Source organism: Erythrolamprus reginae, chromosome 1 (genome assembly GCF_031021105.1).
Source record: "Erythrolamprus reginae isolate rEryReg1 chromosome 1, rEryReg1.hap1, whole genome shotgun sequence".
NCBI classification, from domain to species: Eukaryota; Metazoa; Chordata; class Lepidosauria; order Squamata; family Dipsadidae; genus Erythrolamprus; species Erythrolamprus reginae.
Window position 1 is genome coordinate 136,307,567 of NC_091950.1, and position 27,415 is coordinate 136,334,981.

The 27,415-nt window shown below is 38.6% G+C and overlaps 1 protein-coding gene across 1 annotated transcript in view; it reads left to right on the plus strand.

Moving 5' to 3' along the window:
- Nucleotides 1–23,073, plus strand: part of IGHMBP2 (immunoglobulin mu DNA binding protein 2) — an 84,198-nt gene extending 61,125 nt beyond the window's left edge. Inside the window, exons 10-15 of the mRNA XM_070766083.1 lie at nucleotides 8,087–8,205; nucleotides 11,142–11,236; nucleotides 12,484–12,607; nucleotides 14,685–15,506; nucleotides 19,017–19,201; nucleotides 22,782–23,073. Of these exons, the coding sequence (XP_070622184.1) occupies nucleotides 8,087–8,205; nucleotides 11,142–11,236; nucleotides 12,484–12,607; nucleotides 14,685–15,506; nucleotides 19,017–19,201; nucleotides 22,782–22,973 (1,537 nt within the window). The 3' untranslated portion in view covers nucleotides 22,974–23,073. The remainder of the gene's footprint in view (nucleotides 1–8,086; nucleotides 8,206–11,141; nucleotides 11,237–12,483; nucleotides 12,608–14,684; nucleotides 15,507–19,016; nucleotides 19,202–22,781) is intronic.
- Nucleotides 23,074–27,415: the final 4,342 nt, after the last annotated feature.

Genomic DNA, 27,415 nt, shown 5'->3' on the forward strand with positions numbered 1-27,415 from the left:
CGCATGATATAGAGTCAAAGGCTTCCCTCAAATCTATGAGGGCTACATAGAGGGCATCCTTAGATTGATTACAGTATTTCTCAGCTAAATGAAGTAAAATGATATGCTGGTTCGTGCCTGTAGAACTGAGGCCAATTTGTTTTAAGGTCAAATGTTTTCAGAGGACATCCAACCCTTTCTAAAATTTAAAAATGGAAACTGAATAAAGAGAATAGAGGAGCGTTTTTTCAGTTACGAATTTTTCATTCATCCATCCATTCATTTATTCATTTGCTTTATATGCCGTCCCTCTCCAAGAACGGCATACAAAACATGTAGCTTGTACATGTGCTTATTTGGTAAGAAAATAACTAATTACATACAATGTTTACAAAGACCAAGACTGAAAAAGTTTTGGAATATGGCACTTTATTGTATGTTGTGATGATCCATTTCCTGATTTGTTAGAAACAGAATTTTCTGTGCCATAAATCAGTATATCATTTACAATTGTGTAAATAGGGATGGGGATAGGTATTTTCCTTTATTGCTCTAAAATATAAATCCAGGTCACAAAAGGAAAGCTTTGGGTATTTTTTTAAAGAAAAATAGATACAATTCAGGGAACATTTTCATTCCAGATAGCATGGAAAGGAAATTGTATCAGAGATTTTAATCACCGAGAAAATAATATCAATACGTAATACTGTATTGATGGCCAATGAAGTGAAATACTTTTAAGTCTGTGGAAGAAATTGTCAACTATAAAAATGAGTTGCTGCTTTGAGTGAAGGAAGTTGTTTGTGTCATAAGTAGGGTCTGATGCTGCTGATAGAAGAAAGCTCCATAAATTGTTGCTGGCTTTGCTGGACTCTGTGAAAGTCTCTTGACCCTCATTTTAATCAGCAGGTTATAAAAAAAACACAAGATGGGAGATAAAAAGACTTTTGAAAACTGCTTAAATCAAGTTGTACCTAGAGAGTTCCAAGCCATTTTATTAAATCACACACTGCCCACCCCCAAAACAATGTGCTTGGTTTTTGCCTTACTGTATTCAAAAGAAGCATGCATAATTACAGTTTTAATAACCACTTTAGTATTAAGGAAATGTATAAATAATTCTAACTGGATTGAGCATGATGTTAGGAACATTATTCTGAAATATGTACCATAATATTCCAGAAACATATTCTTAGCGAAATTTTAAAAAACTCTTAATACTGGCTCAATTGCATCTTTGCTTTCAGCTTTTCGAATACTTGGGGAAATGCATTATTTGTTTTTGTTACCATTTTAGTCTGTTAGTTGGTACTCTGTGAAAAATGAAAGTTTAAAGTGAAGGGGCCTGTTGTCTATAACCTTGTTTTGGATACTATTTTTATTAGTTTTTTAAAAATGAAATGTAGAGATACTTAGTAGAATATGTATAATAATCAGTCATGTATTGTGCTCTAGTACAAATTGTTCTTCAGTTAATTTCAACAGCTAGCCTTCAGCAGAGGTGGGTTTCAGCAGGTTCTGACCAGTTCTGGAGAACCTGTAGCGGAAATATTGAGTAGTTCGGAGAACCTGTAGCGGACATTTTGAGTACTTCAGAGAACCGGTAAATGCACCTCTGACTGGCCCCGCCCACATCTATTCTCTGCCTCCGGAGTCCTAGCTGATCAGGAGGAAACGGGGATTTTGCAGTATCCTTCCCCTATCACACCCACCAAGTGATGCCCATAGAATTGGTAGTAAAATACATTTGAATCCCACCATTGACCTTCAGATGCTAACATAAATTAGAAACATAGAAACATAGAAGTCTGACGGCAGAAAAAGACCTCATGGTCCATCTAGTTCTGTATTTTATCTTAGGATGGATATATGTTTATCCCAGGCATGTTTAAATTCAGTTACTGTGGATTTATCTACCACGTCTGCTGGAAGATTGTTCCAAGGATCTACTACTCTTTCAGTAAAATAATATTTTCTCATGTTGCTTTTGATCTTTCCCCCAACTAACTTCAGATTGTGTCCCCTTGTTCTTGTGTTCACTTTCCTATTAAAAACACTTCCCTCCTGGACCTTATTTAACCCTTTAATATATTTAAATGTTTCGATCATTTTGATCATAAATATAAATTCTGATTTATATTTAATCTGTCATTAATACAAAGAAAAAAATGCCTATTAGAACTTGAAAAATGATTCTGCTCTTGAAGGCTAACAAAGAGATCTTCCTTCTCTTGGAAAGTACTGTAAGCTTTTGAGTTTCTGGAAGTAATCTGCCATTAGTCAGCCCACTTTTGGGGATACATTAAGGCTTTGTTTTAGTGATTGCTGTTTCTTACCACCAAAATATGAAAGCTCAGATTTAAAAAGTTCACGTCTCAGTAAATTGGAAATGTGCTGGGGATTCAGTTTTGCTATGAATTATGTTATTCTTACATGAAATATTAATAATTCCACGCTGTCAGGAACTGTTAACTTATGTTACTCTGGAGTGGAGGAAACTTTGTTATAAAAAAGTTGTTTCTTTGGGAGCACTGAACCCCAGAATCAAGAGAATGCAGAAAGAAAATCTCCTCTTACAGATAATACGCTCGTGTTAACTTTTCTCACAACCCAGCACTGTTTGCATAAATAGCCCAAACCCCTGATTATACAGTGCCTATTTTTCTTTTTAAATTCACATTTTTAACCAATTTGATTTTGCATTCCTTATTAACTACTGATGGTACAGTGAGAATTGGTTTGCTATCCCAATAGGTTTAATCTCATAAAGATTGTATCTAAATTTTGAAGGGAGAGTTATTTGACATAAAGATTCTTTTAGCATGATTTTCTCTGCCGATGGAATTATTTTAAAAGAACAAAAATGGAGTTAAATAAAAGAGTATAAGTAGAGAAGAACAAAAGCTTCAGTAACCTGCTGGTATTTTCTCTTCATATTGACCAATATGTGAGAGACCAGCTCTGCCTCTGAAGTCTTGCAGTAGAACAATGGATAATGCTGAAATATTTCTTTAAAAAAAACAACAGTACTGTAATTGCTTACTTCTCCATCCGGAACAAAGAATTGGTCTTTGGGGAACATGCTACTTGGAACAACTTGCAAATGCAGTTTTGAACAAATTATATCCATTAAACCTAACATTATAGTCAGAGATCTTCAACAGACAGGAGGCAGTAGGTGAAGCTAGGCAAAATCAGATGAAATACCTGTACAATTAGCACAGGGCCTCCCGAAGGCTGTGTGCTCTCACCACTTCTCTCTATATACCAGTGATTGCATCTCAAACAATCCATATGTTAACTACTGAAGTTTGCTGATGATACAACAGTGATTGGTCTCGTTCAAGACAACGATGAAACCACATACAGAAGGGAGGTTGAACAACTACAGCATGTGGGGGAAGCAAGAAAACTCACAGAAACATGCACAAATATACATCCCCATGCTAGTTTTTGCTACCTGCACAGGTGTGGGAAGCAAAATTGCACTCTATCCCGCACTCGCACACCAGAGCTGCAGAGCTGTGCGCAATTAGCCATACAATCAGGAACCCACCACTGTTACTATTACATTAGTCTTCTCATCGTTCCCATCAGCCTCCTCCCACTTATGACTCTATGACTGTAACTTGTTGCTTGTATCCTTACAATTTATTAAAATTTATTGTTTCCTGGTTGCTTATTGTACCCTATGACAGTCATTAAGTGTTGAACCTCATGATTAACAAATATACATTTTATTTTATGTACATTGAAAGCATTCGCACCAAAGACAAATTCCTTGTGTGTCCAATTACACTTGGCCAATAAATAATTCTGTCCTGTTCTATTCTATTCTATTCTATTCTATTAAGACTGCTTAAGTGCATATTCATGCTGACAAACCTCCAACCTTTTCGGTTGGTGGGAAGTTTGTGGTCATTTCAAATTTTCTCTTATTAAGTAGACTAACAATCTGTACTGAATAGTAACTACAATTTAAAATATGTTGATTTTAAGCTTTGATTTCTGAAAGTACTTTGTTTGAACTAACACTATTAATGTTCCTTACAGTTCTTGGGCAATCCAAAATGGTAACTTGATTATTTAATACTTAATATTTTTCATACTAGCGGGACGGGAAGTTGAACAACTATCCTTGTGGTGTGACCAGAACAATCTAGAACTGAACACACTCAAAACTGTAGAAATGGTGGTAGACTTTAGGAGAAACCCTTTCATCCTTCCACCTCTCACAATATTAGACAACACAGTATCAACAGTAGAGACCTTCAAATTTCTAGGTTCTATCATATCTCAAGACCTAAAATGGTCACCTAACATCAAAAACATCATCAAAAAAGCACAACAAATAATGTTCTTTCTGCGCCAGCTCAGGAACCTCAAACTGCCAAAAAAGAAGCTGCTGATACAGTTCTACAGAGGAATCACTGAGTCTGTCATCTGCACCTCTATAACTGTCTGGTTTGGTGCTGCAACCCAACAGGACCGACACAGACTTCAGAGGGTAATCAGAACTGCAGAAAAAACAATTGCTGCCAACTTGCCTTCCATTGAGGACCTGTATCCTGCACGAGTCAAAAAGAGGGTGGGGAAAATATTTACTGACCCCTCGCATCCTGGACATAAACTCCTACCCTCAAAACGTCACTACAGAGCACTGCACATCAAGACAACTAGACACAAGAACAGTTTTTTTCCGAACACCATCATTCTACTAAACAAATAATTCCTTCAACACTGTCAGACTTTTTACTAAATCTGCACTTCTATTCTACTAGTTTTTCTCATCATTCCTATCATCCTTTTCCTCCCACTTAGGACTTTATGAATGTAACTTGTTGCTTGTATCCTAAGATTTTTATTAATATTTGTTCTGCCAGCGTGTCCCAACCACCCGTAATTACAGGGTAATTAGTTGAGAAAGACACACACCACATGATAGAAAGAAAGCCAAAAGTCTTTATCAACAGAAAAGCAGAAAAAACTCCTTTTTTAACCCTGCTGTTCTGTTCGAAAAAACTTCCTAATGTTATGTTCGGGTCACATACGACCCGGACCAAAAACTCTTCATTTGAAGTGCTTATGTTTGGTCAATTTGAAAACTTTTTTCACTTGGAAAGTAGTCTGAACATTTCTGCACACAATGATATGAAAATTGAAATGAAAAAAGTAAATCTTATTGGTTTATTTTGCGGATATATTGCATGCCCCCCCGTTTTTGTGAATTTTTTCAATTTATGGATAGTTTTGCTTGCAAAATCCATTCTATTTTATTAAAGTTGGTGTGGGATTGGTAGCTTGAACATTTCTGAACATAATGATATGAAAATTGAACTGGAAAAATTGATGCATATTGGTTTATTTTGTTGATGAAATGCATGCCCCTCCGTTTTTTTGAAATGGTCTTCACTTTATGGATAGTTTTGCTAGCAAAATCCATTCTATTTTACTAAAGTTGGTGTGGGATTGGTAGCTTGAACATTTCTGAACATAATGATATGAAAATTGAACTGGAAAAATTGAAAAAATTGAACTGGAAAAATTGAAAAAAATTCACAAAAACGGGGGGGGGGCATGCATTATATCCACGAAATAAACCAATAAGATTTACTTTTTTCATTTCAATTTTCATATCATTGTGTGCAGAAATGTTCAAACCTGTTTCCAGGTGAAAAAAGCTTTCAAAAAGACCAAATATAAGTACCTAAAATGATCAATTTGCAGTCCGGGTCAAATAGACCCGGGAACATAACATTAGGGAGGGTTTTTTTTCAGCAAGAAAGAAACCCCCCACCCCCCAAAAAAAAATTCTCATAGAGAGAACCCCTGAAATGATGAAAACTCATGGAATTTCAAGTTTCAGATATGCAGGGAAAATGTTTTACAGGGACTCAAACTTGGTTTCGGGTCACATACGACCCGAACAGAACAGCAGGGTTAAATGTCAAAGGGATTTTCTGGTATACACAAGGCACAGGTTAAATGCAATCCAATTTCTCACCCAGTAACTGGGAAATTGAGTCCAAAGTCCAGAAAGTCCACACACAGTCTTGAACAGGGAAACAGCAAAACCGCGATCTTGACGAACTATGAATCAGATAAACTTCCACAAGGCTAAACTAGCACGCTGTTCTTTTTATCTGTAGCACTAATTACAGCAGCCCCACCCAACCACAGGTGGCCTCACTAATAATCCTTCAGTTGTTCTTTCCTATGCATCACTCTCCGCATGCGTGGGTCTGTCTTATGTTCTTGTTCAGAATCCAGGGATGATACGGATGATTGATCTCCTCCTGGGCTGTCTGCCAAACTCCCCTCTTCCCTGCCACTCACGCTTCCTTCATCAGAGGAGACTTTGTTGGGAGATTCTATCGGGAGCAAAACAGGTCTGTGGCATGTGGATGTTTCCCCCACATCCACCTCCACATTCCTTGGGGCAGGAGCTGGGCCAGAGCCAACCACAACAATATTGATTGTTTCTTCATTGCTTATTTGACCCGTATAACAATCATTAAGTGTTGTACCACATGATTCTTGACAAATGTATCTTTTTCTTTTATGTACGCTGAGAGCATATGCACCAAGACAAATTCCTTGTATGTTCAGTCACACTTGGCCAATAAAATTCTATTCTATTCTATTCTATACTTAATAACGGGAGCAACAACTTCTTAATTTGGAGAAGGAGTTGTACAATTCTAGTCCTTAATGTGCCTATTGAGCATTTCTTCATAATTGTGACAAGACAAGCCATATTTGTATTATTTCTGTCTATATACAGTAGACCCTCTGGTCATGAATGCTTAGGACCACGATCAAATTGGATTCTGATTTTAAAATTCACTTTTTTTTTCATGGCCGATTTCCCTTTCCATACTATTTTTTTTCCCCGAGCATCACATTTCCAAAAGTAGGTTCAGGTCACGACCAGGTCGGTTTGCAACCAAAGTAATGGGTCGAATTATGGTCGTGACCAGAGGTTATACTGTACTGGCAAGTATAATACACTTGCAAGTATCAACTGCTTTGACATTTGGCAAATGAAACAATGCCAAGGGACACGTAATGGTGCTAGAAAGAGCTGTGCTATCTAGCTTGCAGGTTTGATGGGAATTGGATCCCTGTGAGTCATTGATGGGAAAGAAGGTAAACCTCTCTTTTACATTTTTGTATTTGCCTTTGCAAACCCCCCCCCCCTCAATTATATCTGATCATGTGGTGTTATGATCTTGTATACTTCAAATCCTAGCGCAGTCGCTAAGACGCTGAGCTGTCGATCAAAAATTCGGCAGTGCAGCGGTTTGAATCCCTAGCGCCACGAAAAGGGGAAAGCTCCCATTACTTGTCCCAGCTTCTGCCAATCTAGCAATTCTAAAGCACATAAAAAATACAAGTAGAAAAATAGGGGCCACTTTGGTGGGAAGGTAACAGTTCTCCATGCTCCTTTGACGTTGAGTCATGCCACCCACATGACCAGGGAGAGTGGTGGCTCTTCAGCTTGGAAAAGAAGATGAGCACTGCCCCCTAGAGCCAGAAATGACTAGCACACATGAGCGGGGGAACCTTTACCTTATCCATTCTTGGATCCCTTAAAATTATTTTTGCATGTTTGTTCAGAGATTAGATATATAAGGAACAACTGTAGTTCTGTACTGTTGATGGTTAATACAGCTCTTCTAAGTACAAACAACGTCTTTTTACAGTTATTAGACCCACAGAGTGTATCTTTTCCTAATATCACAGCTGTCACATTATTGTCTCCAGCAATAAATTAAGGCAGACTTCTTTTGTCTCTGAGCAGAAGAAGTAGTTGTGCTCTGTGAAAGCTTTCATCTATAATTTTATTCCTTGCTTTCTTTGAAAACAATTTTTAACTGCCCTGTTCTGTAATTTGCTTGATATATGTGTAACTAGAAGCAATGCTACTGTTAAACAGGAACACCATATGTGCTAATTTGTTTTCCCATCAGGCTACATGTATCATTTGTTTCCACATAATAACTAAGAATGGGTTCTAAGGTCTCACAGTTGCAGAGAGAGAATAAAATGAGCTTACAGCTTTTTGCAAATGTAAATTGTATCATTCTTTTTAACAATTTGACAGAGACTTGCCAGGAGTTGCCCCTACAGAAGAGACCAGTCTCCCATTGCTGCTTATAGATACAGCTGGCTGTGGCTTATTTGAACTTGAAGTGGAAGAAGAACAATCTAGAGGAAACCCAGGTACCATCATTTACTCTGTTTCATGATTCTTGTTCCCTGAGTGGCATCTCCCTCCCCCCCCAACCCCCCCCTGCCCCTTCAATTTATATTACCTATGTAGTGATTTTGTAATGCCAGCTAATGGAAACGTTTCCTTATACCAGAAAAGTATGGTAAAAATTCAGTTATTGACTTTGATATTAAAGCCATGATCACAGGTAAAACTCCTGTAGAAATTGTTGAATATGTCTGGAAATTTCTTGCATGTCATGCTTGAATTATGTAATTATATCCTTGAGGCAGATGAATAGCCTGTTTAAATTAGCCATGGCTTCCAAGGCTGTTTTTAGATTTTTGTTTCTAGGTCGGTTTTTTTGTTTTTGGATCCAAATGTAAGTGATAACTATGAAAGAAATAGATGTTGGCATAGCAAAATCTCCATCCACATCACACTCTACTAATCAGTCGATATGAAACCCACAACGGAGCACGAAAGAGACAGAAGGTAGTACAATTTTGGTTGTGACTAGAAGTAGCAAAATCCTAAATATTATTTTGTTTCCTAAGTTTGAACTTTGTAGTTAAGAGTTATAGAATTTTAAATTGGGTTTCAGGTGTTGCCTGAAAAAATAGGAGCCAATGTTGCAGTGAAATGACTGTGCATGCCCACGGGATTGAAGCAGTTTGCAAAACTGGCCTGAGGCCTTTAAAAATGAGGAGCTGTTTTAGCAGTTCAGAAAGACAACTTCCCTATGCATCCCCATGAACTAAGTGAATGAAAGCTACCCCAGGTGGAAGAAAAGGCTACCAAACTGGTAGAAAACATGCTCATGGTGGAAATCAATTGTGGCGGGTTATAATTAATTTAGCTTGGAAATTTTGAGAATAAAGAATGCATGCCAAAATTGAATAACAAATAGTATGCATTTAAGAAGGTGTTCATACTCAAGTTTGCTCTGACATAATGCCCACTGTTTTTCCTGGCATCTGTTTTCTTACCATATGTTCATAGGGTTGCAGCCCTAGTCTCATGTAGTGAATGTCTAAGTGAATGTCAAGTGGTCTGCATTATTATGTTTCATTCCCACTTTTTAAGCAGAAAAGGCTCTGAAAAGTTATAGTAATGTAGTCTGTGTCTGTCTCGTTAGACACATTGAAGAATACAGGAAATGCAGGAACATTTGACTCTCTGAACTGGAATAAGGCTGCTTATGTAAGTTTGAAATAATGTCAGGATTTTGAGCAATGCTGCAAAATAGATTCATCTGCTAGGGGAATCTTTATAACATATTGATTTCTTGCCTGTTTAAAACACAAAAGGAATCCAATATTTTTTAGGATCATGAAACTGAATAATAAACATGAACAATATGGAAATGTATATTTATAGTTCTTTTAACTGGAGGAAAAATAGCTGGTGATGGAGAAGAAAAACAATTCCATGTATTCATCTTGTAATATGAAAGAACTGGGGAATGGAGGGAGATGGAGAATTTTAAATTTTCCAGATACTGTTAAATTCCATTTTGCTTTAAAACAGATCAGGGACATTGGGAGTTATAGTCTGTTACCTTTTAGATCACCGCATGAAATACTCTAATTAAAAAATAACCTTCTGTATGAGCACAGATTTTTTTACTTCTACCTGGGATGACGTTCTAAATAAAGAGGTAGGAGTAGAGGTTCCCATGGGCAGGTTGAAAGCCTAGACCAATCTACTAGTCTCCAGCAAGACAAGTTACATCTTGGTAACAGCTGGGCAAATTGTATGGGCAGATGCCAATAATGCTTGTCATATCTTTCAGCTGAAATTTAAATATCTTTCTAGATATGCAATTGGCTCTGAAGCCACAGGATAAGATATCAGCTCTCAGCCAGGAATATTGAACTGGCTTCATATCCATTCTGTTTGTGGCACAGCAGAATTGAGAGAACTTTCACTTTTCACTGTCTGGACACATCACACTTTGTCCAGTTTTGAAAAAACAAAGCAATAAACCTGTGCAGTTTATAAGAATGGTTAAAGGTGCATCAGGAACTAAAGAGAATTTGGGAAATATTGTTTAAAAGCCATAAATCTTAGAATCCATGTTTCTGAACGGTTTTTTGTAATATTTTCCAAAACGGCAATATGTCTATGTGGTTTGTTTTATACTTAGAAGGAGGATAAGTCTTCATTTTATTATTTTATTTTATTAATTTATTCTATGATTATTCTCTTTTCTTTGTTTTATTGTTTTATATATGAGATAATATAAGTATAAATATAAATTTATATTTATATTATATATAAATATATAAATTTCCTAAAATAAATAAAAATAAAATGTCAATGCTCAAACTTTGAGTGAGATTTTTAAAGTAAATAGTGGATGTTGCTTTATAGAACTGGCTTCCTCCTTGCCCTTCTTCAGTTTCAAAAAGCCTATTAGGGTGATTTTATATCAGCAGGCCTTTGCATTCTGCAGTTTCTGGCACACATCTATTTTAATTGCCCTTATGATATCTCCTTACTATAATTTCAGTTTGATTTTCTAGGTAGGAAATACTAATTCAGTAATAGTTTTCTAAGGTGCACTTCCCAGGCTTATGTAAACTGGGGCAGTTTACAAACACTGCAAATAAATAAAGTAGCTTTTAAATTTGTTTTAAATGTACAGTATATGATACATGTGAATGAGGATCATTTTATGTTTTAATGTGTACATACACTGTTGCTAAACTGTACCAAGGAACAGTTGCGGACAGCTTTTTTCTTGTGTGATGACCAGCAAGAACCCGATGAATGACTACGTAGAACAAAAGAATGTTTCTTGGCTTGCCATAGGCCCAACCACAGAACATCATTTAAATCAAGAATATAAATCCTTAGCAAGGTGACCTATGGTATAAGGAAAAGTTTACAGGTTGGTGCTTGTCTGCTTCTTACCTTAAAGTTGTTTGTTCCTTGTTCCCAGGTGAGGTACAACTTACTGGTTTGCATATAGATGCTTTGATAGAAGCTGGTGTGAAAGCCAAAGATATAGCCGTCATTGCTCCGTACAATCTTCAGGTTAGTGCATCCAGTGACATATACTAAAAACAAGTCATGTCAGAAGAAAAATTGAACACTTCAGTACAAAACCATAGAAGGAAATAAACTGGCATCAGGGGTGGATTCCGCTTACTTTCCCCACTGATTCGCATCATGACATTCCACACTCATGCGCTCGCTTCACTCACACTCGTGCGTGCATCCCCTTGTGCAATTTCGTTTCCCCGGGCAGAATTCAGCCCGAAGCACAGCTGAGGAGTTGATCAGCTGTGCTTCAGATGAAGAAATAAAGTTCAGTATTAACCTTGGGGTGGGCGGGGGAGCTCTTTTTCATGCAGCGGGAGAGGAGGAGCCATCCAAGCACGGAAAAATTTCCCCACAATTCCCCCCAAAAAGATGGCACCCATAGACCGGCACTGACTGAACCATGACTCCCTTATCACATCCGAGTCTGCGGAGAGGGGCGCCATACAAATCAAATAAATTATTATTATTATTATCACAAGCGGGTCACTAACGGTTCGGGTGATCTGGTACGAACCGGGAGGAATCCACCCCTGGCTAGCATTGATGATGTTACCTAGTTTGGTAATGAAATGTCTGAAACAAAACCACCAAATTCAGAGAGCACCGGTGACCCCACAGTAAGTCCAAAAGAAAATGACAAATGAATCTTCAGGGATCTAAATTACTCTCACTAATAATAAATTCAGTGAGGTGGAGACAGAACTTTATTCTATTTTCTTATCTATGTGGACTTATGTGCTTTGTGTGCTGTTTAATGTAGACCTAATAACTGCTTCCAGTATCTGCTGGTCTATACTAAGTTAGGAAGATCTGTAGGTCCTACTGCACCAGTTTAGAAATAGTAGAATGAACATCAGATTATAGAGCCGTGGTGGTGCAGTGGTTAGAGTGTAGTACTGCAGGCTACCTCTGCTGATCACTGACTGCCAGCAGTTTGGCAGATCAAATCTTACCAGGCTCAAGGTTGATTCAGCCTTCCATCATTCCAAGGTGGGTAAAATGAAGACCCAGATTTTTGGGGTCAATATTCTGACTCTGTAAATTGCTTAGAGAGGGCTGGAAAGTACTGTGAAGTGGTATATAAGTCTAAGTGCTAGTACTAGTGCTAGCTTTTGTTCCTTTTTCTAGGCATCAGTCTACCTTCTCAGATATAAGATCCTTAATTTCTCTTGGAAGGAGAACACTTTTTCAGTAAGATGGCATTCATTTCCTGTGACAACAAGTGCTTTGTTTTCCAGGTGGACATGCTAAGAAAACATCTGTATCAGAAGTATCCAGAGCTGGAGATTAAATCAGTGGATGGTTTCCAAGGAAGAGAAAAGGAGGCAGTTGTTCTTTCTTTTGTAAGATCCAATAGAAAAGGTAAATCGGTCATAATCTACAGCCATGCAGAATGAAAGCAAGGAATTTACAAGAAGCACTGATGCCACTGCCTGTTTATGTGGTTGTCACTGATTCATAGTTCTGGCTGAGGAATTAAAAAGAGCGTTATGATTTTCTATATAATTATTTGCAAAAAGAGACCAGAATAGTAAGAAAATGATAAAATAATTGAGTCGACCTTTTTTGGTAATTATGGTGACTGCCATTCAGTTGAAAATTCTGTCTTGCAGCCACATGAATCATAACTATTCAGATGACTGTGAATGTAACTCAAACGATGTTTCTAAAGTCTGTAAATATTTTTCTTCTTTCCTATTATCTTCTGCTTCATATGGTTTCTGGGGGGAAAAATTACCTCCCTGTTTAAAATAGATAAGCAAATGGTGGTTCATTGTTGTCTATGTATTATGTCTTCCGATATGTTTTTGACACTTGATAATTACTTCCCAGGTTAGGCTTCTCTAGCACAAATTGGTGACTCACATATTTTAATGTGCCCTTTCATGTTTATTTTTCCATTTGTCTTCTGCCTAGCTTCTTATATGGGACTCAACCCCATCAGTTAAGTAGATGAGTTGACTCATCTTGGCATTTGCTATCTGTTATTATAAAATCTAAAGAAACCCGGAGATCAGAAATAACTTCTAGAAAAGGCTTTGTTATTTCTAGCTATTTATTCAATCTTGGGTGCTGCTTTTAAAAAAAGATTATGCTAAATATTTTCTGGCCTTTATCAGACTTCTTAATAATTAGAAATGAGCAAAACACATTTGCAATACTTCAAGAAAACTTCCTCATGTTAAATTCTGCTTGTCAGATACAGCTCCAGTCTCAGAGCACTGAACAAAAACTTTATAAAGCTTATTTTAATCAACATTAACAGTCCGTATGCTTTCCCTCCCCATTGTGAAGCAAAATGAACACTCGAACATCTTTCAGAAGTCATATCAAATGCTAAATATTCTTATATTTCTATCCCCTGGCCTTTTATTGAATTTTGCTTTCCTTATTTAAAAGTAAAATGAGTTAAAACTGGATTTCTCAGAAAAATATATTAAAATAATATTGCAACCAAGCCAAAGCTTTAGTGTTGCTTGAGCCTTCCATGTTAGATGATTGACTAAAGAGTGTTCCTTTCTGGAAATTACTGACTTTATAAGTAAACTTCAAGCAGATTGTACTGAAATTAAAACAAACCTGAATTTAAGCATTTCTCCTTTCCCTTCCTTTTACTTTTCAAAAAGTAGGGAGGGCCTTCTGAGATACTTCGAAGCCTTCTTTTTCTTCTATGGGCTGAGATACCTATAACATGATGGTTGACTAGGCCAGTGTTTCCCAACCTTGGCCACTTGAAGATATTTGGACTTCATCTCCCAGAATTCCCCAGCCAGCGAATGCTGGCTGGGGAATTCTGGGAGTTGAAGTCCAGATATCTTCAAGTGGCCAAGGTTGGGAAACACTGGTCTAGGCTGAGGCTTTTCCTTCTGTCCATGAGGTCATTTCCACATGTCATTGGTCTATAAGACAAGTTATCCCTCTCTCAAAATGGTGTCCATAAACACTGTCAAGTGCATCTGATCTTTGTCATTCACTGGATTAGGTGTGGTTTAGGGTGATTATGAGACTTGGCTACATACATTTTCTATTTTGAAGTTGTCAACCTGAGAATTCGGTTTGAAATTTGGCACAGGCAATGACACTTCCACCTCAGATTTCAGAATTTTACTTTAATAATAAAGAAGCTACAGTATGACTGTATAAATCTTCATGGGATCTGCTCATGCAGTTCCTTGGTGCTGTAAATGTGTTTGGATTTGTTTATAATAATAAACTTGTACCTGCGCTCTGTTCATGTGTTCAATCCATTTTGGAAACACCATTCTTGGGCAATAGTTTAGGTAATTCTAGAAAGAAGCAATCTACTTCACTGAATCCCAGGGAGTTCAGTCTAACTTGCTTCTGGGGAAATATGCTTGCAATAAAACTGCCCCGATTATCATTACTTTACATGGTCTGCAAACCCTGCATCCTGACTTACTGTTCTTATGATGTCTAGGTGAAGTGGGATTCCTCGCCGAAGACAGGAGAATAAATGTTGCAATTACCCGTGCCCGACGTCACGTGGCTGTGATCTGTGACTCTCGCACCGTTAGCAGCCACGGTTTTCTTAAACGGCTGGTGGAGTATATGAGCACCCACGGAGAAGTGCGCACAGCATTTGAATATCTGAATGATATTGTACCTGGAAACTACACTCCCAAGAGTTCTTTGGGTCCCCGTGACCAGGAGAAGAGACTTAAATGCAGCAGTGGCCCAGTCCCAAAGGCTCTTGGAGAGAAGCCAAAAGGAAGACCTGCCCAAAAGCCTAGAGAGAGGCTAACTAAATGTTCCCTGGAAAGCACAGGCAAAGTCACAACATCAGAAACCAAAGAGAATGAAAACTCATGTAAACATAAAGCAAGAATATTGGAGTTTCTGGATAGTGGTGAGGTCCAACTGGACTTCCCTCCCTCTTTAAACTCTCACGATAGAATGCTTATCCATCAGTTGGCTGAAGAATATGGGCTGCAGCACGTGAGCACAGGAGAAGGCAGCGCACGGCATATAAGTATTCGTAGGAGAGATTCTCCCACAGAATTATCTTTGGGAGATACTGTGGTTTCTCAACCTGAATTAATTCAGGGCTGTCCGAAAGAAATAGATGCAGGCAGTGAAGAGAGGGAGAAAGGTGCTGGCCCAGGGGCCACAGATCTAAAAGCATTGCATGTGGAACGGATGCAAAGGGAGAGAGAGAAGAAAGAAGAAAGAGTGAAACAAAGCCGAAAATCCAATGTAAATCTTCAGGAAATAATTGGGAAGAAAGAAAAAAATGTTGGAGGTAAAGAATCCATTTTTAAAAGTTTAAAAGGTACCCCTTTCATTCTTTTTTAATCCGCTGTTTATTACATTTTTCTTTGCAATCCCTACATAGATTCTCCCCTGATAAAGATAGTATATCCCTTTGAGGAGCTTTAGAGGAATTTTAAAAGGTACCCCTTTCAAAATGCAGCCAATAGAATTTATTGCTTTAAATATCAACCACTGCGCCACCGTGTTCCAAGTTTATGTCTTTATCAGATCAGCTTGTCCCAAGTCTCCCACACATTGGCTATTTACTTATTTACCGTACTTATTTATTTATTTATTTACTTACTTACTTACTTACTTACTTACTTACTTACTTACTTACTTACTTATTTACTTACTTACTTATTTGTCTTACTTATATGCTGTCCAACTCTCAAACAATATTTAAAAGCAATTTAAAATACTTAATTAAAAACCCTAATAACACATATGTAACGCTCACTTTCATTCATGGCCGAATCTAAGCGATATTTCATTCAATCAACAGCCCCAGGCCTGCTGGAAGAGCTTTGCAGAAGGCTAGTAAGGTGGGGAGGATGCGGATCTCTGGAGGTAGTTGGTTTCATAGAGCTGGAGCCGCCACAGAGAAGGCCCTTCCTCACAGCCCTGCCAGTTGGCATTGTTTGGCTGACAGGACCCAAAGAAGGCCAATTCTGTGGGCTCTTATTCGTCGCTGGGAGCTATGTAGCAGAAGGCTAAACATATCCTGTTTATTAAGGTTAACTGCAGATTAGCACACCAAAGAACAGCTTTTAGTATACAGTGCTCCCTCGATTTTCGCGGGTTCAAACTTCGTGAAAAGTCTATACCACGGTTTTTCAAAAATATTAATTAAAAGATACTTCGCAATTTTTCCCCCTACACGAGCGTTTCCCAACCGGTGTGCCGTGGCACACTAGTGTGCCGCGAGACACGGTCAGGTGTGCCACGAAGCTCCCCACCCGATCTGACCCCTCTCCTCCTCCGCCGTCCCCTGCTTTGGGGCGCGACTTCTCTTGTGGCGGCTGCGGCTGCGGCTTCAGCTCCTCGGGACGAAAGCGCTCCCAGCCAGAGGGCTGCGAGAGGGGCGGGGCGGGCTTTCCCGAAACGGATGGAGAAAGCCCTCTCTCGCAGCCCCCTGGCTGGGAGCACTTTCGCTGCGAGAGAGGGCTTTCTCCGTCCGTTTCGGGAATGCCCGTCCCGCCCCTCTCTCTCACGGGCCACTCCCCTTTTCTCTCAGCCCTCCCTGGCTTCGCTTCTCAATCCCTCCCTCCTTCCGTCTTTCCTTCCCCTCAGCCGTTCTGTCTGGGGGGTCTCCTGCTCTTCCCTTCCCCGCCTCCCAGGCTTTGCCTTCGCCACCCCCACCCTTTTTTGGTTGGCAAGGAGTCCTTTGCCGCATCCCGCAGTTCGCACTCGGCTCGAGGCCGCTTTCCCTGGCTGTGCTTGGAACCGACAGGGCATTGCTCTTTCTCTCTCTCTCTCTCTCCTGTGAGGCGAGGGAAGGGGGGGGGAAAGCAAAAAAAACAACTTGCAGCGGGCCCGCACGCGTGCTCGTGCCCGCGCTCGTCCCTTCAGCAGCGAGGGAGGGAAGTCAGAGGGCGAGGGAGCGAGCGAGCGCTCTTGTCCTCGGTGCCCTCTGTAGCCTGCCTTCCTTCTTCTTTGCTGCCGCTGAGGGACGGAGAGAAAGATAGAAAGGAAAGAGGGAGGGAGGAAAGAGTGAGGGAGAGATAGAAAGGAAAGAGAGAGGGAGAGATAGAAAGGAAAGAGGGAGGGAGACAGAAAAAGAGAGACATAGCAAGAGAGAGAGAGAAAAAGAAAGAAAGAGATAGCAAGAGAGAGAGAGAAAGATATAGCAAGAGGGAGAGAGGGAGAAAGAGATAGCAAGAGGGAGAGAGAGAGAGACAGAGAAAGAGAGAGAAAGAGATAGAGAGCGAGAGCGAGAAAGAGAGATAGCAAGAGAGACAGAGAAAGAGAGAGAAAGAAAGATAGCAAGAGAGAGAAAGAGACAGAGAGAGAGAGAAAGAGATAGCAAGAGAGACAGAGAGAGAGACAGAGAAAGAGAGAGAGAAAGAGAGAGAGAGAAAGAAAGAAAGAAACATAGCAAGAGAGACAGAAAGAGAAAGAGAGAGAATGAAAGAGAGATAGCAAGAGAGGCAGAGAGAGCAAGGGAGAGAGAAAGACATAGAGGGAGGGAAGGAGGGAGAGAGAGAGAGAGAAAGAGAGCAAAAAAGAGAGGAAGAAAGAAAGAGGGATGGAGAGAGAAAGAAGGGAAGGAAGGAAGAGAGAGAAAGCGGGAGGGAGAAATAGAGTGAAATGGAGGAAGAGATTTTTTTTTTGTCCAAACTTTTCTTTAGCCCCCCCCGCACCGCCCCCCCGCGCCCCCGTTCAGTGTTCCCCGGGACTTTAAAAATATGAATAATGTGCCGCGGCTCAAAAAAGGTTGGGAAACACTGCCCTACACCATGGTTTTTCCTGCCTGCTGAGGTCATATGTCATCGCCAAACTTTTATCCACCTTTAATAAATATTTTTTTAATAAACTTTAATAAATAAACATAATGAGTAATAATCTAAATGGTTGCTAAGGGAATGGGAAATTGTAATTTAGGGGTTTAAAGTGTTAAGGGAAGGCTTGTGATAGTGTTCATAGCCAAAAATAGTGTATTTACTTCCGCATCTCTACTTTGCGGAAATTCGACTTTCGCAGACGGTCTTGGAACGCATCCCCTGCGAAAATTTAGGGAACACTGTATATTCATACCATGCCTTTGTAACAACTTTTGTTCCAGTCCCTGACCAGAACAAAGGGTCATATGAGGAAACAGGGGGCTTTTACTCTTCTCTTACACAATACTTACAGGAGGAGTTGCTAGAAGCGGGCTTTCTTCTAAAACACAACTACTTTTGACAGCAACCACTAATTTCAGATCTAGGAAGCACAGTGCATTTGCCACAAATAGGCTTCTTTTGAAAGCGTCAGCCAAATATTTGTCCTGGCTTTTGGAAATACATGGATTTCCCCCAAAATCAGTATCTCTGAAGTTATTAGAACCGATGACCAAGGGCACGACATGGGCTTGCTTTGTGCAATTGGACTGTTGCTTAGAACATTTTGAGAAGACGAAGACAAAGTAACAGATCCTTAGCTGACACCAAGCTGAGCCAGGCTACATAAATAGCCTCTAACACAGGAGTCTCTAACCTTGGCAACTTTAAGCCTAGGTATAAAACACAGGTGGTTCACGTGGTCTTCAATTTTTCTGGAAATCCTTCCATTCCCCACTATCTAGTCAGAGCTGAAGAAGCTTCTTGGATGAGAAGCGAAACGTCTTCAAAGAAAAACAAGAAAACCCAATTGCCTCTTGAAAAAAAAAAACCACATTTGGGAAAATCATCAAACTCTTGATCAACACAGCTGTGCCTCTTTATGTCCATAATAAAGCGTTGTGTGCAATCTTTTTGTCACTGCTGTCTAGTTATTTTATGCCCTTATTCTTATTTAGGAAAGGCATCCAGTAAATCCAAAACGGAAATTGCAGCCGAGGAAGATTTTGATGCTATGATCTCTGCGGCAATTAAAGCAGACAACACATGTGGTTTCTCCAAATGCAAAGCCAGCGTAACAACCCTGGGACAGCTCTGCCAGCATTGCAACAGGCGCTACTGTCTCAGCCACCATATCCCAGAGGTAGGCTTTGTTCTCTCTCCCTTCATGCAGACAAAGCACATCCATTTTCTTGCCTCTCCAACCCAGAGCCAACATAATTTTCAGGTGAAATTGAGGTGCCATTTTTAAAATATTCAGGGTAGTTGACTTTTCAAGGAACCTCATCGTAATAAAGGCTGTTCATTAGCCATAGCAAAAGCATTTTTTTTTATTTATTTATTTATTTTGTCCAATACACAATAATACACAGTGAATGTTATAGAGGATATAGTAGAGAAGAAATACGAGATATAGGAGAGACTATAGGACATGAGACAGAAGGCACTCTAGTGCGCTTATGTACGCCCCTTACTGACCTCTTAGGAATCTGGAGAGGTCAACCATGGATAGTCTAAGGGTAAAATGTTGGGGGTTAGGGGATGATGCTACGGAATCCGGTAATGAGTTCCACGCTTCAACAACTCGATTACTCAAGTCATATTTTTTACAGTCAAGTTTGGAGCGGTTAATATTAAGCTTGAATCTGTTGTGTGCTCTTGTGTTGTTGTGGTTGAAGCTGAAGTAGTCTTTGATAGGCAGGACATTGCAGCATATGATCTTGTGGGCAATACTTAGATCATGTTTAAGGCGTCGTAGTTCTAGGCTTTCAAGACCCAGGATTGTAAGTCTAGTTTCGTAGGGAATTCTGTTTCGGGTAGAGGAGTGAAGGGCTCTTCTGGTGAAGTATCATTTAGACTTATATACTGCTTCACAGTGCTTTACAGCCCTCTCTAAGTGGTTTACAGAGTCAGTATATTGCCCCCAAAAATCTGGATCCTCATTTTACCCACAAGGATGAGTCAACCTTGAGCCTACTGAGATTCGATCTGCCAAACTGCTGGCAGCCGGTGATCAGCAGAAGTAGCTTGCAGTACTGGACTCTAACTACTGCACCACCGAGGCTCTATGCATGCATCGTTTCTTCATCTTAGAGTCACATCAAGGCACAGAGTCAGATAAAGTAGACTTTCCTATTTGGTTCCCTTCATATATGCTGGACCAAGTTCACAGTCATCTTCTTGTGTCTTAAACGTTACTAGTTTTTAACAGTTGTATTTTAGTATCATTTTATGGTGGGTATGTGGGCGGGTATTTAAAGATTTTCGTAACTGCCTCACATATTGAAGTGATCAGAAAGATGTAATTCATATCACTCAATCCAGTGGGCACCATGGAGATAGCTGACATAGTATTTCTGTCTCTTCACTGATACTCCCACGGCTATTCTCCTAGTTCCAGTGATGAGAAAAAGCCCACATTCATATGCAGAAAATGATATAAAATCTTTCATCTTTTGATCAGTGCTTTCATTTAAAGAAGTATGAACTGTCAATAAGGTGAGATTCATAGTGTTGCTGAATGTTACATAGATCAGACTTTTTAAAAATCTAATGTTTTGTAAATTGTAAAATGTAATAACAAAAGCAATATATTTTGATTGGCACTTTGCCATTATCAGGCACAAAAAAATCAGAAGCCAAGATAGCTTTCAAAAGCATTACAAGTTTATTTCATGCTACCTATATGTAAGAATCTGGTCTCTTAATGGTCAGCCCAAATTGGCACCAGATAAGACTTCAAGAGGGGCTGGAGTTAGGTCTCTTTTGGGGGCGTAAGGATTCCAGACTTAGGATGTGTTTCACACGCACACACACACACACACACACATAGGCTCAGACTGGTCATCTCCTATATCTTACAATCAGTTTAGTACCAACATTTTCTAATCTCAGTACAGATCATACTATACTTTCCATATACAGTGGTACCTCTACCTAAGAACGCCTCTACTTACGAACTTTTCTAGATAAGAATTGGGTGTTCAAGATTTTTTTGCCTCTTCTCAAGAACCATTTTCCACTTACAAACCCGAGCTTCTGAAACTGTAACCGGAAAAGACAGGGAGAAACCTCTGTGGGGCCTCTCTAGGAATCTCCTGGGAGGAAATAGGGCTGGAAAAGGCATGGAGAAGCTTCCATGGGGCCTCTCTAGGAATCTCCTGAGAGGAAACAGGACCGGAAAAGGCAGGGAGAAGCTTCCATGGGGCCTCTCTAGGAATCTCCTGAGAGGAAACAGGGCCTCCACCCTCCCTGTGGTTTCCCCAATCGCACACATTATTTGCTTTTTCATTGATTCCTATGGGAAAAATTGCTGCTTCTTACAAACTTTTCTACTTAAGAACCTGGTCACGGAACGAATTAAGTTCGTAAGTAGAGGTACCACTGTACTGCTTTTATACTTTCTTGTTGCCCTCTAAATCTAGATGTTATATGCTTATTAAAATAAAGTTTTCTGACAATATAAAATTACCTGAGTCGATCCAATTTATAATCTTATTTTCCAGAAATTCTGTCTGATTCCATCATCACCTACTACTAATAAAACAGACTTCTATAAAAGCCATTTTCAGTCTTATATTATAACCTTTATTTTATTAAAGTGCTTAACCTTTTCCCTCTAGGTATTTTCTGCTCATATTTTCTCATAATTTAAGAATTACTGTGTGCTCAATCTCTCCCCTGATATAAATTATTATTCCTGGCATTTTGTTTCAAACATACTTTTATTTATTCGTGCAATTCATGCAATGTATATTGACTGCCCAACTCACAAATTGTGATTCTGGGTGGCTAACATAAAATGAAAAGAGACAGCAACAACAGCAACAAATATTAAAACAGCAGAGAATGTAATGCATCTGAAGCCCCACATAGTTATTTTCTTAACCATTACAAGACAGGCTCAACCAACAATCTAACTAGGTTTTCAAGGCCTTACACAATTGGGCCATTTGGATCTCAGGAGGTTGCTCTTCCAGAGGGCCCACAAGAAAACCATAGAGGGTATTTGAAGTATGTCCATTCTGATTGGGTCTCTGATCTGAAGCAGTAGTAACCCCAGAAACCTACTATGAACCAGTGCAGCTTGCAAAATACTATAATGGGCCTATCCCATAAGTCCTATTTTTTTCTGGGCTTCTTCAAGCAATTTTCTCTCTGGTTATTGGTCAGGCTGAAGCAGGCAGGCTTCACCCTGGCTAATACCCAGAGAGGTAAATGGCATTTTTTACCCACTAGCTCTCATTGGGTTTTGCCAATTTAATGGCAAATTGGCATCTAGTAATATCTCTTGTTGTGTTTCTGCAGCTGTGTTGCTGTTGATTTTCTTCCAATACCCTTCAGAGCACCTCTCTTTATAAAGTTGGAGTTTAGAGAATGATGATACGGCTGTATTTTATCAGATCAAGAAACAAAGTTGTCCAGAAGATAGAATAGAGATTTCCCATCCACTTGTAGAGTTTGAAAAAAAAAAATACTTCAGCTGTCTGAAAAGATGAATTATTTTCACTTTAGTTTCTACTTGGGGGAGGGGGAAATGGTTTCATTTTTATTTTTTATTTTTGCTTTTGGAATTAAAAGAACTGTCAGTGAACAAATAAATGACTTGTACAGTTTTGTAAAGCTTAGGGCAGATGTATGAAGTAGTGCAACCTCTCATTTGTCTTTTACTAATAATTTTTCCTACTGGAGTATCTTGATCATCTGCCTTTATCTCCCCAAAGGTTCACGGATGTGGGGAGAAAGCCAAGGCAAATGCCCGGCAGAGGATCAGCAAGGAAGGGGTTATCTATCCTGGTAGTGGGATGAAGGACAAGTCCTTGGATCCTACCAAGAGAGCTCACCTCCAGAGGTGCTTGGACAAGAAAGTCAGTGAACTGTCCAAACAACGAAAGAGCAAAAGGAAAGAGAAATAAGAGGATGCATGGCTTTGGAAAGGAATTAAAGCCAACAAGCTGCCCTTTAAAGCTTGTTCAACTTTGCAGGGGGAAAAAGCTAATAAAAAATTTGAACATTTGGGCTCCTTTTTTTTCCTGTATAACCAGAACGTGCTTTTAAATGTCACGGTTCTCAAAGGACCCAGCACTGCCTAAAGTTGCATACTGAAAACCTTACTTGCAGGTTTTGAAAAATGTTCTAGGTGTACCTTATGCTGTAAAATGTGTTCCTACCTCTCGCATCGAGCTTATAAAACCCTGATTAGGGGAGAAAAGCAGGCTACTTTGGCTTTCAATAATTACTTTTGCTGACAGTGTAATCAAATATACAATGAATAGTTAAATAGAGGGATGTTTTGTTAAGAGCATGAATCAGTGAATGAAAGAAATATAGGGATGCAATGTGTTTGTGAAAGTGATAGGAAAGGAAAGGATGTTGTAGATCTGGATGAAGGTGGATCCGGTCCTTGGGGTGTTTAGATCTGGCACGTGGGCCACCCTGGAAACAATGAAGGACCGGCCCACAACGCCTATGCTAGCACTCAAGAGCTTGCAGATTTATCAAGCTGGCCACACCCACTCAGTCCCCCAAGGTTAAACATAACCTTGATGTGGCCCTCAAAGAAATTGAGTTTGATACCCCTGATCTAGAATATTGGTGCACATGCAAGAAGAAATGAATAGTTTGATCATAATTTCATGATACTCTCCATCAATGCTTATATTGGAAGAGGCAAGGAGGAGACTAGGGGAAAACGTGACCTGAATCAATCTCAGAAAATGCAGAAAAACTAGCCTGCTAGTCGAGAGTAATGGATGGGTGGGAAAAGATGAAAGAGTGCAATAAATGTTAAATGGGCTACTTGGGGATCCATAAATGAATGGGAGCTATTTTGTGACCATTTACTTAGAGGAACTTGTGCTTTAAATGGTATGTGTTTAAATATGTGGTTTTTCTGTAGACATTGAAAAGCAGTTAATCCTTTTGGATGGTGATTTTGATTCTGATAAAAAATTGAGAGGTTTAGTGAAGCATACAAAGAGAATAGAAGCTTCTGTCTGCGAGACAGACTATAATAACATCATGAGTGGATCTTGGGGAATAGGAGAAAATGCTAATAGGGGAAAAAATGAGTGAAAGTTGAATGAGTAAGGGAAAAGTAGAAATCTTCAATGAAGAATTATTTGTGCATTAATTACTCTTAATAAAAAGTAGATACAAGCAAGGGGATATGAACATTATTTAGAAAAGAATAACCAATATAAAGCTACAAATGCTACAGAAACATATGCAGTTAGACTAATGATGATTAAAAAGCACATTTTATCATAACAAATGGTGAACAAAACAATACATGAGAATGATTGCTGCAAAAATTAGAATGAACAAAGTATATTTTACAATGTATACAGAGTACAGACCCAAGAGTGTACAGTAATACCAAAGAATATGAAACAAAGGGCCGAATTAAGGTAGAGGCAAAGAAAATGCAGAGGGATTTTTGCTAAAGTAAAACTTTGTTTTAAAAGTAGGTGAAAAATTGAACAAGAAGCATCCAGCAGTGAATGAATTAACCAATATATGTGGCTCCATGTTGAACTCTGGAGTCTTTGGTACTCTCTGAGGTTGTTTGTTTACTTGCAGAAATTTTAGTTACCAAACTGAATGCATTAAAAATGAAAATGAGGAACTGAATTGGAATGTACCCAAAGTGAGGGAATATTGAAGTAACTTTATGGAGACTTATATAGTGAAGAATGGTATTAAAATGAATGTTAGTGTCGAGGGAAGGGAAGGGGGAAAAAGAAATGGGCTCTAAATGCAAGTGGAGAGATTAAAATAAGGATGCAGTTTTATTATGGAGTGTCTGTGACTTCCTTAATACGATTCTTTGAAAAGTGCTAAAAAGAATGCAAAAAAACTTTTAATTTATAAAGTCTCCGTAAAAAATGTTTGGCAGATTATTGACTGAAAATGTGCTGAGGTGGTAATGAGCAAAATTAGAGAAGAGTCATGCAGCTAGCTTTATGCCAATGAGGTGTAGACAAGATATTTGGTCCTTAGCAATTAACTGATAAATGTATGAATGTGACGTAAAAAGTTTATTAAAATTAGTTGGTTTGCCATCATATGGGAAACCATATGATGATGTGAATAGGCTTGAATTATGAAGTGCTCTGTATAAAATAGTGAAGTTGGTTACTAAATACCATAAAAGTGATATATAATGGAACTAAAGTACTAAAGTAAAGTGAAACTGTATGTGTGAGAACAAATGGTTTAATACTGAGCAGGAAGTAAGACAAGGATTGTGATGTCCTACTGCTTGTTTATATGTATTTATGGATAAATGTATAAGGGAGACTTGTACTATTAGAGTCATATTGGTTGGGAATATAAATGTTTATTTTTGTTTGTCAAAGGCAAAGAACTGAAACAATGTGAGGTTAATGTTAGATATGTTCTACGATACAGTAAGGAGTATGAAAATTAATGCAATGAAGATGAATGTACAATAGTATTTAATTTTAAAATAAATAGCAAGTTAAACATAAATGATTAAAAAAAATCTTTGCCAGATAAATGGATTTGTGTGCCCTAATAATTTTCTACAGATGGGATAATGTCTGGATGTGCAAATGTTAATAGAAGAGTAGTATTGGGAAGAGTGAATGAATATATATTTATATTTATATTTATTAGATTTGTATGCCGCCCCTCTCCGAAGACTCGGGGCGGCTCACAACAATAATAAAAACAATATAGTAGTAGAACAAATCTAATATTAAAAAACATATAAAACCCTATCATTATTTAAAAAATCAAACAGCACATTCATACCAACCTAAAACAAAGTATTAAAAAAAAGCCTGGGGGAAAGGTGTCTCAACTCCCGCATGCCTTGCCGTATAAGTGAGTCTTGAGTAGTTTACGAAAGACAGGGAGAGTTGGGGCAGTTCTAATCTCCAGGGGGAGTTGGTTCCAGAGGGCCGGTGCCGCCATAGAAAAGGAATGTTTTTTGAAAGAAACCAAAATGACTGTGTCTCAAGAAGTTGCTTCTGCCCACATTGTTATATGGAGGTGAAGTTGTGTATATCAGGCAAAACATAGCGGTAAAGTGAGTGGAATTGGAATACAGTACTGTACTTTAATTGTGTGTATAGCAAAGCCAGAAACAGAACTCAATCCTGAGAGAGGGATAAATGAATGTAGATTGAATGCAAAAGTGAGTGACAATATAAAATAGATTGAAAGTGATTGGCAATGTGAATAAATTAATGAAAGTAAATGAGGGATTGAGGACTGAATCACAAAGCAGATATATGGTGAAAAATTGATGAGTTATGAAGAAGGAATTTACTGAAAACCTTGGAATTGAATGAAATTAATGAGAACCTGAGAAATTTAAACAACAAAACGTTATCCTTCTATCTTTCTTTTTTTCTACTTACTATTCTTTACATAATGTTACTGATTCCCAAAAGGGGTACTTTGATCATTATGGTCAGATGGATGGATGACTTCCATAAAACAAGCATACATTCAGAGAAAAATCTAAAACCAAACTCACAATTGGTTATTTTGATTCATACTTCTTTATTGTCTTTCCTTGCCTTTTTACCTGCAAAAAATTCTTGTCTCTTCCCAGCTTGCCTTGAAGATATCTTCAAAGCAGTTTGCTTTGAAGCTATATAAAAAAGACCCTTTTTTCTCAGCAAGTCATTATAAAATCTCCGAAGCAACATATTTTAGTTCACTATCGGACTCAACTATAAAAGTCCAAATGGGCACTGCTCCTTTTAAGTAGAGAGATTTTGGCAAAACATGCCACATGTAGAGAATATGATTGTGCCTCTTTGATCATTACATAAATTGTAAAACAAAATTGCACATAATAATAATAATAATAATAATTATTATTATTATTATTATTATTATTATTATTATTATTATTATTATTATTATTATATATTAGATTTGTATGCTGCCCCTCTCCAAAGACTGCAATGCAAGCATTTACACCCCCATTATAATAAATGCATGTTCTTTTGAGGGAGGGAAGAGTGGCTGTCCAGCATGCCCATATCTGTTAATATTCTGCCTGAGTTTGGTGGAAGTTGGAATCTAGTACCATAATATCTGAATTCATCACAGTTGTTGCCCATTTACTTTATTTGTCAAAGCCACCCAACTCCAGAAAGTTTGGGCAGCAGGCAGTGGAATTTGGAGTAGATCCAAACACACAGTAGCTTCTCAGTGCATCAGGAAAAGAAATAAATTGGTGCAACAAAAAGAAGACTTTGAATCCAGAACTCCCAAGATCTTTTTAGAAAATTACTGTAGCGTTAAGAGAGGTGTGATTCTGGCATCTACCACAACATAGGTATCCAACTGCCTCCTGTTGTCTGATATAGTTGTA